General features: G+C 30.5%; 6 protein-coding genes across 6 annotated transcripts; 3 read left to right on the top strand and 3 right to left on the bottom strand.

Annotated features, from left to right (window-relative positions):
* Positions 1-209: 209 nt before the first annotated feature.
* Positions 210-2258, top strand: FG379_000663 (aminopeptidase; the record flags this gene model as incomplete). Its single annotated transcript, XM_067326073.1, has 1 exon — positions 210-2258. The coding sequence occupies one exon, from the start codon at positions 210-212 to the stop codon at positions 2256-2258; it is 2049 nt and encodes a 682-aa protein (XP_067182459.1).
* Positions 2259-2296: 38 nt separating this feature from the next.
* FG379_000662 (uncharacterized protein) lies at positions 2297-4153 on the bottom strand (the record flags this gene model as incomplete). The annotated part of the gene is made up of 1 exon (XM_067326072.1): positions 2297-4153. The coding sequence occupies one exon, from the start codon at positions 4151-4153 to the stop codon at positions 2297-2299; it is 1857 nt and encodes a 618-aa protein (XP_067182458.1).
* Positions 4154-4643: 490 nt separating this feature from the next.
* On the top strand, positions 4644-6656 carry FG379_000660 (vacuolar sorting VPS52 suppressor of actin Sac2-family; the record flags this gene model as incomplete). The annotated part of the gene is made up of 1 exon (XM_067326070.1): positions 4644-6656. One exon carries the CDS (start codon positions 4644-4646, stop codon positions 6654-6656), a length of 2013 nt encoding a protein of 670 aa, XP_067182456.1.
* Positions 6657-7017: 361 nt separating this feature from the next.
* On the bottom strand, positions 7018-7861 carry FG379_000659 (TPR repeat-containing; the record flags this gene model as incomplete). The annotated part of the gene is made up of 3 exons (XM_067326069.1): positions 7018-7203; positions 7283-7690; positions 7754-7861. The coding sequence occupies 3 exons, from the start codon at positions 7859-7861 to the stop codon at positions 7018-7020; spliced, it is 702 nt and encodes a 233-aa protein (XP_067182455.1).
* Positions 7862-8493: 632 nt separating this feature from the next.
* On the top strand, positions 8494-9489 carry FG379_000658 (uncharacterized protein; the record flags this gene model as incomplete). The annotated part of the gene is made up of 1 exon (XM_067326068.1): positions 8494-9489. One exon carries the CDS (start codon positions 8494-8496, stop codon positions 9487-9489), a length of 996 nt encoding a protein of 331 aa, XP_067182454.1.
* Positions 9490-9576: 87 nt separating this feature from the next.
* On the bottom strand, positions 9577-12648 carry FG379_000657 (ERCC4 domain-containing; the record flags this gene model as incomplete). The annotated part of the gene is made up of 3 exons (XM_067326067.1): positions 9577-10503; positions 10557-10720; positions 10797-12648. 3 exons carry the CDS (start codon positions 12646-12648, stop codon positions 9577-9579), a joined length of 2943 nt encoding a protein of 980 aa, XP_067182453.1.
* Positions 12649-12901: the final 253 nt, after the last annotated feature.

The raw sequence follows: 12901 nt of genomic DNA, 5'->3' as shown, positions 1-12901 counted from the left end.
AATATAAAAACAACTAAAAATAATGTGCTAAGTTGTTTTTCCGCGATAGGTAGTAGTGCACATAATTTATTATTTTAACAAAATTTCGTGTTGTTCCCGCCACAAAAAAAAAACTAGTAAATGTAGTTTCTCTATCATTTCTTGCATTTAATTGAAGAAAAATTTGATTTTTTGTATTTTACTTTTTTTTGGGTTTTTGTTTTTAAAAAATGACAGGATTGAATAAGGAAGAAAAGTTGGAAAAAATTCGTTGCGTTATGGAAGAATATGGCTTAGATGCCTATATAATTCATACTAGTGACCCACATATGTCAGAATACGTGCCTTCGAAGTATATGCGTCGTGAGTTCATGACTGAATTTTATGGTTCACAAGGAACTTGCCTAATAACAAAAACTGATGCATATCTGATCGTTGATGGTAGATATATTGTTGAGGCTAAAAAAGCAGCAAGTCCAGAATATGAGGTACGACTAATAAAAAAAGGATTTTTTTACGATATTATTGAAATATTGGATGTGTGTAATTTTAATGGAGTTTTAGGAGTTGATACTGACGTAATTTCCTGGTTTGCATTTGTAGCACTAAGTAACTACATTGAAAAATTTGGTCTCGATAAAAGAAATAACTTTAAAATAAAATTATTAAATACAAATATCGTTGACAAAATACGTCCAATTAACGACATTAAGTTCGATAATAGCAATAATATTTACGTTCACGATATTAAATATACTGGTGAAACATCTAAATCTAAGATTGCGAAGTTGCTGTCTTCAATGAAGAGCAAAGGTGCAAGGTTGTTGTATATTAGCGACTTAACAGAAATTTCTTGGATACTTAATTTAAGAGGTTCTGATATTGATTTCACACCTGTATTTCTCTCTTTTTTACTCATCGAAATTATCGGTGATTTTGAATCTTCCGAGGATTGTGATATCGATTTTGGAATTAAATTGTTTGTAAACACGGAAAAGATAAATGACTGCAAGGGAAAATTATTAGAGGAATTTCCGGACAGAATAACAATATTTCCAATTGATTGTATATATCAAGAGTTGGAGCACTCGATAAAAAAAATTTGTTTAGATAATGAACAAGTCACGGACAAAATTTGGCTCCCTCAAGAATCCAGCAATATTGAAACAATGATTACATTGTTTAAGTGTTTTAATAATAAAGAAAAATGGTGTTTATTTGGAGGTTTCAAGGAGTTAATTAAATTTATTGACGAAGCCAATATTCTAATCAAGTCTGAATCCCCAGTAGTTTTATTACGTGGAGTCAAAAATGAGGTTGAGTTAAGTGGAATGAGGGAGTGTCATATTCTAGACGGATTAGCACTTAGCAAATTCTTACACTATTTGGATAAGTCGTCTAAAGATGGATCACTATTTAATAGTGGATTAACTGAATGGGATCTAGCCCAGAAGCTGCTGGAATTTAGAAAACAACAAAACAGTTTTGTGTATCCCAGTTTTTCAACAATTTCTTCAATGGGTGAAAACGGTGCAATCATACATTATCGTCCTGATGAATTTAAATCTTCGAAGATTGAGCCTGGAATGTATTTGTGTGATTCTGGTGGCCAATACAACACCGGAACAACTGATGTAACAAGAAGCCTATTTTTATTTAGTAAGAATGGGGAGAAACCTTCTTATAAACATATAGAGAGTTACACACGCGTATTGATAGGTTTTATTAGACTACATAAGACTGTTTTTCCAGAAGGGACAACCGGGATGGCAATTGATGTTCTTGCTAGAAGCAGTCTTTGGGAGGCTGGATTAGATTACTTACATGGAACTGGACATGGAGTCGGTTCTTTTTTATCTGTTCATGAAGGACCTTGGTCAATTTCATATAGAAGTGGATCATTTAAGGAAATTCCTAAATTAGAAAAAGGGGCAGTGGTCTCCATTGAACCTGGGTATTATGAAGAAGGCGAATTTGGAATAAGAATAGAAAATTTAGTAGAAATAGTGGAGGCAAAAATTGGTAATGAGTACAAAAAACTTGGTAATTATCTGGCATTCAGCCCCCTAACATTTGTTCCTATTCAAAAAAATTTGATCGACATAAAACTACTTTCTAATGAAGAATTAGATTGGTTAAATTGGTATCATGAACAGACTCTTGAAAAATTGGAGCAGGTTGCATGCAATGATAATGAATTTCTATCCTGGCTTGTAGATGCCTGTAGCCCTATAAAACGGGACATTTCATCTCCTATACCCAAGACGCTTTACCAATAATTAATTCTATCAAAATGAAAAAGGTATGTAATTTTCTTTTAGTCCTTTTCAAGTAAACCTTCGCTAACTAACTTTTCCCTTAACATATTCAATTCCTTATTCAATGTATTCTCTGTTTTCAAGGAAGTATCATTTGATTTGATATTTTCAATTTCCTCAAATGATGCTACTGTTGAATTATAGCCTGTAGAATTTTTGTTGTCGCTAGATTGGTTATTAACTCCTTTTATCTTATTACATCTTTGCTCAAGTTCATCAATTTCATTAACAACTGACGTCAACCATTTAATCCCATTTAACATATATTCTTCTTTTTGCTTGCTATCAAAACTATCAACTGTTTGATTGACAATTCCTGTTTGAAGACCACCATTAACTCCTTTTGTCTTCCTAACTCTTTTAATTAAGAATATGTCTTGCTTCAACTTTTGATTTTCTTTCTTCAGTTTGCTATTTTCACCTCTCAATGTTAACAATTCACTTCTTAACGATATTGAGTCGATCTCCGTAGTCCCAAATGCTCCATTGCTTACAAGTGGGAAACCTACTTGAATCGATATATTTTTTTTTCCGAGTGGTGTTCTTTTTTTATTTTTGAAATTAGCCTCATTTGAATCATTATGTGAAATTACAATTTCTTCTGCAATATCAAAAGCAAGCCTGGGAATAATAGACTGACAAATGTCAAACGCAGACTTGATAATATTGGGGTCAGAAACATCACTATTCTCTTTAAACTCAGAAATTGATTCGTTCAATTCATTTTCTATATTTGGTAAGACCAATTCATTTTCATTTTTATAATATGATTCAATTCTCTTTATAACAGTCTTCGTTAATTTTAGAGATTCATTTTCTCTAATAACTTTATGCAAATCCCTAAATATTTTATTCTTGGCTTCAGTCAAAGCTATAATTTCATTGTCTGCCACTCTTAGTTGTTCAGTTTGAAATTTTTCTAATTCTGAAAATTCATTAGTTACTCTTTTCAATTCATTTTCAAGGTCAGAAACCTTTTCTTTTGAAGCTTTGTAATTTTCTATTTCATTTTCTGCTTCATTTAACTTTGTTTCAAGTATTTTGACCTTATCTCTAAGTGAATTTAACTCTTCTTTGTCGTCATCCAACATAGTTATACTTTTTAGAAAAGGAAGTTGGGCAGAAAGTGCAATAGAATCAAGCTTAAATTTTGAAGTATTTAAATCACTCTCTTTTAGTTTAGCGTTTAGTAATTCAATTTCATTTCTCAACGTTTCGTTTTCAGAAATTAAACTGTCTAATTCAGCATGTACTTCCTCCTGGTGTTTGTTTGAAATTTCCAATAGAGATTTGACTTGTGATTGTAATTCAGAGTAAGATATTTTGTCATTTGTTTCACCCACATAAAGTTCAAACATTGTATCATCTCCACTTATATTACTATTAAACATATTTTCCTTTGCTTCACTTTCTCTGGAGTTTAGATCGTTTGTGGTTACATTATACGAATTATTTTCATTTTTCTCTAACTCAACCACATTTGCGTACTTTTTATCAGAATTCTCATCTATATTTTCTTCCGTAGGATTTTCTCTGTTGGAACTGTTTTCTCCAAATGCATTCCAATCTGAAGGTTGTTTATTTTCCAATGTATTTTGGTCAATTTCTAAATAGTTATATTCATCGACACTTGATGCTATATTATTTTCAAAGTCTATATTTTCATCATTGCTTAGTGTGAAATTCAACTCTTCATGGTCGCCTATATTTTCTTCACAATCATCTGGTTCCCCAAATCTTGGGGAGTGGTATTCATCTATTTCACTTCTTGATTCCTGGTCTTCATCAGAACTACTCCAGAGAATATTATCAACATAATTTCCACACCCATCCATATAATCTTTTGATTCATCCATTATATCTTTATTTTTTTAAATATTTTTTGAGAATTCCAAAATACATGCGACATTTTTTTCCGAGTCCTCATTGACCTCTTTGATAGACGCGACATTTAATATTTATTGATCTAAAAAAAAGTAAAAAGGTTATTAATATAATTTATATTTTTAGGTAAATATGTGAGTTTTGATTTATTTAAATGATTTTTTCTATAGTGCATGGTTTCACTACTATCTGATAGATTTGTCTTATTGTAGTTTGTAATGGGTCTTTGTTTTGTTAAATAAATGGTGAAACAATGAATAAAAAAAATCAATCTTTTTATTCAGGGTTAATTTTATGGGATAAAGATGATTTTATATATTGAAGGTACATGTGTGCCTTATAAATAGTAATCTTACAGTTGTTTTTAAGTATATTTTGTAATAGTTATGCTTAATTCGTTAAGTAGTGTTTTTGTGTGGCGCTTTGTGAGCTAAAACCAAGTAAAAAAGTAAGAATAACAAAATGAGTTCTGAGTTGGATATTTTATTTGAATTGGGTAGTTCATGGTTTATAGATTATTATCGTAACTTAAAAGATGATGGAATAATTAGTAAAATTATTAATAGTTATGAAGAGGGTTCAATTAATGTTTCAGATTTTGAGAAGACGCAAATTGAGTGTATAAGGAAATCAATGATAAATTACAAAGATGATATTGTAAATTTGAATTGTATCTGTAGTCAACTTAGGAAGTGGTTGTGTTACTCATATGAATCTTTTTCAGTGTTGAATGAAAAAATTTCAAACCTTTCATTTAAGATGGACGAAGTAAATGAGAGATTCAGAAGATTACAAACGAGAATAAATAATCTGAAAGTTCTTGAGAGAAAGGTTTATATATTTTTAAAAGAATTGATAATAAGCCCTGATCAAATAAATAATGTCATTGTTGGGCAATTAGACTCTAATTACATCGATTTATTAGTAAAGTTGAAAGGAAAGCTTTCGATTATCAATAAAGATGGTTTTGGGAAGGCCAAACTAGGAAAGGAAATTTCCTCTGTATATTATTCACTTAAATCAATTGCTGATAAAAGAATTTATGATGAATTTATCTTGTTACTTGAAAATGATAGTGTTAATATGTTTTTATATAATTCAGAATTACATTCAAGGTTGGTGGCAAAGAGTGAATTATTAGGGCAATTGGATGAATTTGGAACAGAATATACAAAGTTAAGGAATGTTTTTTGTGATATGGTTAAATCAGATTTATTTAGATATACAATGGGAATATTCGAGGAGCTTTGTAGTAAAAGAGAGAAAGATATCCAACTGACAATTAATTCAAGGGAATATGATAAACATTATTCGTTATTTCAAGAAAGACAACTAATAATAAACAAGATATATTTGGATACAGAGGAAAATTTAGAGAAGGCAATATGTTTTTTACCAAGGGAGAATTATCATATTGAAGAAATATATTTTTTTTCTCAAAGGATAATTTACAAAGCATTTATGGAGATTTATGAATTTTCAAGACAGTTATTTATGTCAAATAACAAGGAAATAATGGATCATATATTTTCCGATTATTTGGATAAAATAGTAGATCTTTTTCATGGGGTAATATCTAACAGTAATGACTCGATGGGATTGTCGATTATTTTTTGTATCTTTTTTAAATATAAAACTCTTTTGGAGGCGAAAATTTCAGTATTTGACTCAGGTGTTAATGATTGTGAAGTTATATATATATATTACACTAAACAAATTAATATGATATACTACTTACTTGAAAATTCGATATTGAACCATTTAAATTTGCTACCCTTGATATCTAGTCGAGAATTCAATAAATCTCAAAAAATAAACAGATTATCTCATTTTTATTCGACAACTCGCAGTTTATCAGAGTTTTTCTTTGTAATAATAAGAATATTAGTAGAAATAGAGGATGGCAAAAACAAGCAAGTAAGGAAATTAATTTCAAAAATTCAACAATCATTGGCTAAATGGCTAAAGAAAAATAGCAATTACTTACAATCAGAGACTAATGAGTTTGAAATGAGTTGTGTATATATGATTAATAATGTTGATGTAATTATTTCAACATTTCAAGATGACGATTTTACGGATATTTTTGGGCACATGCTTAATGAATATACTCAGAAATATATTGAATATAGATTTAGAAATACGTATATTGATATTCACGAATTTCTTGAGCACAAGCCATTAGTCGATGATTTTATAATTCAAGAAATTGAGGAAATAGCAAATAATTTTCACAATAATTGGAAGAAAAATATTGATATGGAATTGCAACAAACCCTAACATCATTCTCAAGTTTTGATACCAGTGAAGAAATACTGAGATTGTTAGGTACGACTATAGCAATAAAGTACTCACAGTTTATAGACATTATTACAAAGAATAACGAATATAAAGAGTACGTAAAAGAAAAAATAGTGAATACGGACGAAATACTGGGATACATTCAGAAGTGTCTGTACCCACTGCATCACTAATCTCTACCGCCTTTTAGAATTTTCAAAATATTTCATTCCTTCTGCGACTTACTGGTAGTTAGCGGGCTTGGTCTAGGTGGTTATGACGCTTGCCTTACACGCAAGAGATCACGAGTTCGAGTCTCGTAGCCCGTATACCGCGCTTTTTCCTCATGGGAAATGGATCGGCTGCTTTCTAATTTCGAGTTTCGGACCTCGTCTGTTTCCTAGGAAAAAAAAAGTTAGAGTGATGGCATTCAGAAGTAGGTTGATATACATTTTCTGAGGTTGGAGAATTTAGATAAGCGGGCGAGTCTGTTTTTCACATAACATTAAACTAGGTATGGTCTTATAGCAAATTAGAATTTACTCTTATTTTGTTCTAAAATCTATTTATAATTCTAGTAGGACAAATAATTGATGCAATTCTTGAAATTTTCTCTCTGAATTTATATTTCGTAATTACTCTTCTAAGTTTCACAATAGAATTTAATAGAAAACAGACAATTAAATTTTGTTTTTTATTTTCAATATTTTCTTCCCGTTTATTATTGAATAGTAATTCACCCTAAATTATCATGTTTAGGCGATATTTATATAATATTGAAAATATTAATTAAATTGTAAAACATGTAGAATAAACTAACCATTTTTTTTGTTTTATTAATATATCTCCTTTGTTTAAGCAAAGCATTGTACTTGATTTTTTTAAATACAGAGTTATTGGGTTCTATTTCCAGGGCCAGATTCACACAATCAATACATGCCTTATACTCGCACATCTCAAATAATGCCTCTGATTTGTGATGTAGTGCTTTGATATTTTTAGGGCTGTACCCAAGAGCTTGATCCGAATAGTAAATAGAGTTAGTGTAATCTCCAAGTTTTAAATATGCCATTGATATGTTAGTGTCAAGTTGCATCTTGAGAGTTCTAATCTCGTTTTCCTTCTCTGGAGCTTCGTCGTATACTTTTTTTGAAAGAATATATTTACAGGATCTATACGCTCTAAGCCAATGCTCAATTGCTTTCTCAAATTCTTTATTATAATATGCCTTTTAGATTAAAGTAAATCAAAGTCATTAGTTTTACATTTTTTGTTTTTTTCTTAAACCTACCTCATTCCCCTTTTCCTTTGCAGACGGAAAGGATTCCTCAGGTATTTTTTTGGAGAAAATGCCGGAGGATTCACTATCAAACGATTCACTAATTTGAGGTTCCTCCATTTGAAGCACTTTTACTTCTTTTTAATCCTTAACAGGCTAAAACAGGTTTAATAGTTAACAGAACATGCTTTGAAGGTCAAATCCGCGAAAATTCACAAGACGCCGCTAAGTTACGAGTAAGATATAATTTTAATAAAAAACATTTCAATAATATGTGTGGAAGACATTATATAAGTATATGAGTTTTAAAGCCTACAATTTAAGATTACTCAGATGTATTTTTTTATACGAAATATAGTCAAGAAAAAAAGTCGTAAATAATGTGAATTTAATTTTGCAGTATAGTCTAATGACGTTTTGTCGTTTTGCCTCATAGTGCAGGTAACCAATGAGATATCTGTGCATACATGTAGTCCAAAAAAGATCCTAATTTTTGGTAGTAATAATAATTGTTGTTATAGCGCTTCTGAATATTAATACGATTTATATATCATATTTAGCATATAATATAAGTATAAATATTGGCCTATAAGAGTGAATTTGCGTGTGCAAAGGGTTTAATATTTAAATTTAAGTTTTGGGTAGATAAGTAAATATACATGTAAGTGTATATTTATTTATTCTTTTGAAAGGAGAATTTCAGAAAAACAACTTACAGTCTGGATGGCGAATATAATTAAATAATATCATCTATGTACAAATCTTATTTAGAATGGGGTAGTCCGGAACTTTCAAGCTCTAGTTTAAGTTATTATGACGAATTACACGATTTTAGTGTCAACTCTGTATATGGAGTAAACCACCATAATGATTTGAGAATGGTAGTGGGTGGGGTGGAGGATGATATATGGGTTGGGGTAAATTTGAATGAAGGCTTAACGAATTCCTCACGTTTGTTAGAGGGTTCAGCTTCGCAAGAAGATAATCGCCATGAATATTCAGTAATATCAAATAGTTTCAATTTAAATAAAAGCAAAGATTACATTCACATAAATTTTGAGCGTCAAACTAAGTGTATTCCTACAAAAAATCAATACTCATTAGTTAGTGACGATTCAGTTCCGAATATAAATTTAATTGATTTTGAGTCGTTTTCAAGTAGTTCAACAGCTTCACATTCATCTTTATTAAATGGTATATTGCTGGTTCCAAATGACAATTCTGTGAATAACATAAGGAATGAAAGGATTGGAATAGAAGCGTGCTCAAAAAAATGTTCATCGAAAGTTGATAGAAGATCCGAGAGAGGGTACATAAAAAATATATTTTCCGAACAAAGGCAATCAAATATAATTGATAGAGCAAGATTAAGAACAGAAGAAAAGCTTGCAGTGAACACAAGTCGTAGGTATAAATATGATGGCGAATTTTCCATGTTAGCTGCGTCTGGTGGAGCGCCTTTGGGAAAGATAGAAGGGATACCTGGAATTGAATGGCATCCTGAAAGGAAATCATGGAAGGTTACAGGGTATACTGGTATCTCTTGGTGCGTTAGAAGAAAAACTTGGCGTGTTTGGTTTGTAACTTCAAATGGAACAAGAGCAACTAGATCTTTTAATCCAAAAGAACATGGAACAGTTGCAGCAGCTTTGAAATCGGCAATTGAATTTCTAGAACAAAAACGTGCAGAAAGATCACAAATCAAGAAAAAAATAAATTCGAGAATTAAACGTACTTTCACGGATTAAATGTTTTTTTTCTAATGGTAAATCTTCGAGATAAAAAGCAGTTAGTGATTTTGTATGAAATAGTCTATTATATTCATAAACAAAAAGCTATTGGGAAAAATTCTCATGCAGTGCTCTGTAAAGTACAGTTCCATTTGAAATTCCAAGGTGCTGTACTAATTCCTCCATTGGTGAATTCATAATTTCCCTTAATGAGCTATAGTTTGAAGTTAATATTGAAATATTCTTCGAATTTACTCCGGGAAGTTGCCTAAGGAATGTAATTGCATAGTAAAATGATTTAGTAGAGTCTGAAGAGGACATTTTCTTTCTCTTTTTATGAACTTTGACATTACTTTTATTCTCATCGGTCGGATCATCATTATTTTCTATATTCAATATGTTAGTATTTAATTCACTTGCAGAAGTAACATCAGGCTGTTCCCTATTGTTTTTTATATGTAGTATTATTGAGGAAGAGAATGATGCATTCTCACTCCAAATTAATTTGATAATTGGAAAGTGTCTTATTAATAAGATCAACTTGTTATATGTGTCTGGAGAATTAAGTTGTGGGGGAGTGAAGCTTTGTTGTCTTCCTCTTGCATTTAGAGATTCGTTATTGTTATCTAGTTCTATTAGAACCACTGGAACTTTATAGTGCCTTGTTAACCATTGCAATTGTGTGTATAACCTCCCATTATTAAGGGATACAATCAAGTCTTTAATTGACTTTCTCTCAATACAGACATCCCTAGAAATAACATAATCACCTATTTCAAGTGTAAGGGGTATTATTTGTATTCCTTTACAAAATAATCTGTATGGGAGTGAGGATCTGAATTCTCTTGAGTCGACTATTACTTTTTTTGGCTCCTCTTTATCATCTTTTTTTAGGTGGTTCATAGTTGTACTAATTCTAGCAAACACATCCCCATTTGTTAAATCACTTAATGGAACAACCAATGTCCTTTTATGTCTCTCAAGGCTAATCCAAGAATTCTCCTCATTTTTAATAGTATGTATGTACTTCTCCTGTTTTCAATATAAATTTGTTTCATTCATATTAATATTCAATTCAAACTTACGTGACGAATAGAATCCTGAATTGTTATCATTATTACCTTTAGAGTTATATCACACTTTTTTTTCATTGCAATATAAAGTTCGATTTCTCTTATAATCGATACTTCTGGATCCAATAAAATAATTAAATGTGGAGAGTAATGATGAAGAGTATTCCAAAATTTTCCTACAAGAATATATTTTTTTGAATATATATATATATATATATATATGTATATATGAAAGAGGAGCTCAAAACTTACCTTGTATATTTAATTTAGGATTTGTAACAATAATTTTAGGGTTTATAATTTCCTTTTTCCATATTTCTTCAAATAAGGTATAAATGCCCGATGTTGGATCAAATGAATTTGGGAGTGAGTCCAAAACAACATTTTTTGATTTAAATGAATAACTTTTGCTAGAGCGTTGCTTCAAAATAGCAGAAATAGCAAGTTTCAATTCGTTCAATAAATTTGATTTCTCATTATAAATTATCGTATTCAATGAGGTTCCGAAATGAATTGACCTATTAATATTTTGTAGCAAGAAGAAAACTGAGTCTTGATCGAGGTTTTGAGATAATTCCAAGAATTTCATAATGGAAAGATTTTGAGGCCCCTTAAATAAAAGGTATTCTAAATCACTTTTGTTGTAACAAAATTCATCAGGTAAAACAATAAGTACTCTGTATTCTGGTAGTTCTGTTATTTTTTTATTAATAAATATCTCATTCTTAATCCTCATATGGGTTTCACAGACCTCGATTACATCGTAGTCTTCTAAATTAAATCCAGCTTCATCTGAATATTCCAAATTATTATAGCTTTCAGAATATGCTGATTTCTTTTCTAAATCGAAAATAACTGGACTCCAATCTCCGATGTGTGAAGTATTTTCTTCACTAGACACTCCATCTTTTAAAATTGACAATTCTCCTTCGGAAAGTTCATCACTCATTTCTAACAATAAGTCCATTAGTTGTATATATATCGGATTTACTTCGAGAGATAAAGTAAATTCTAACCTCTCTGAAACTCCTAGCTCTTTTGATCCTAACTTGTTTATTTTAAATACCCTTGATCTAGATGCTTTAAACAAAGATTCGAACTCTGGAGTTAATATCCATGAAGTATCGATAATTTTAGAGTAACGTATGAGCTCCAAATACAAGAAGAATATCGAAGAATCAAGTAAATAGAGCATTTCCAGTAAATTTCTTAAAATAAGAATATCTTTTAAAAGTTGTTTATGCTTTTGAGTCATAGTAGTCCAAAGATCTTGTGTAATAGATTCAATTTTAGACTGTAATTTGCATGTTGAAGTATACAGTAAATCTGACATTGATATTTCTAGTGTTCGGTCTAATTTCAAGATTTCATTTAGACCTTTTTCGATCAAAAGGATTAAACACTTTTGAATCAAATAGAAATATTCGGTTGCTTTTACTGACTTTTCAATAACCTTGATGTTTTTAGATTGTGTCAATGATTCTTCAACAAGTTTGTTTTGTCTTGAATAAAGACACATGGTCATTGTACCCAGATACCTCATTGCAATTCCGGGTCCAAAGTAACCATGTATGAGATATTCAGAACGTTGAGAAATTCCCTTAATGAATCCTTCTGAATTTTCATTTTTAAAAAGTTGAAGTATGAATGCATCATTCCAATTTCTTCCATTTAAACTTTCTGCATTAGCCACAATAATTCCATCCACAAGTGATAATTCAAGTTTATGAGATAAAGCATCTGTCAACAATATTCTAGAAGTTATCACATATATTCCACCATTTTTATACAATAAAGTTCTTTTTTGAAGGTTTGTCTCGGAATTTATTACTCCAATTCTATTTAAAAGGAGGGTGTTTTTTTCTATTTCGCTTCCACTTTTGGTTAATTCATTGTCCATGTTTTTCACAAACAATATAAAACTTTCAATCTCATGTACAGATAAATTCAGTAAAAGTACACACTTTCCAAGTTTTATGTCTAGGTTGTACAGGAAATTGTATATTACATTATAAACACCAAGACCCCTACTCAAAATTAATAAACAAGATTTATTAGATGACAAATCATTCTGTATGGATTTTTGGAAAGGTAAAACATTCATATTAATTGTTGATATATTAGGCTATTCATTAAACATTTTCAACATTTGTTAAAGAGAAGAGCAAATAATATAAGCTATATATCACCAACATCTAAAACAAAGGGAAATGTAGACTAACAATTAAAGAAAAACCCCTCTTCTGCGGTTGCTAGCACAAAAAACAGCCCACGCAGGGGATTGAACCCTGGATATTTCGCTTACGAAGCGAACGCATTGCCACTATGCTACGAAGGCCAACAACTGTTACGCCATT

Source organism: Cryptosporidium bovis, assembly GCF_009768925.1.
Source record: "Cryptosporidium bovis isolate 45015 chromosome Unknown contig_14, whole genome shotgun sequence".
Classification (NCBI taxonomy): domain Eukaryota; phylum Apicomplexa; class Conoidasida; order Eucoccidiorida; family Cryptosporidiidae; genus Cryptosporidium; species Cryptosporidium bovis.
Note: the sequence above shows the minus strand (reverse complement) of the source record. Positions and strands in the feature narration are given on the sequence as shown.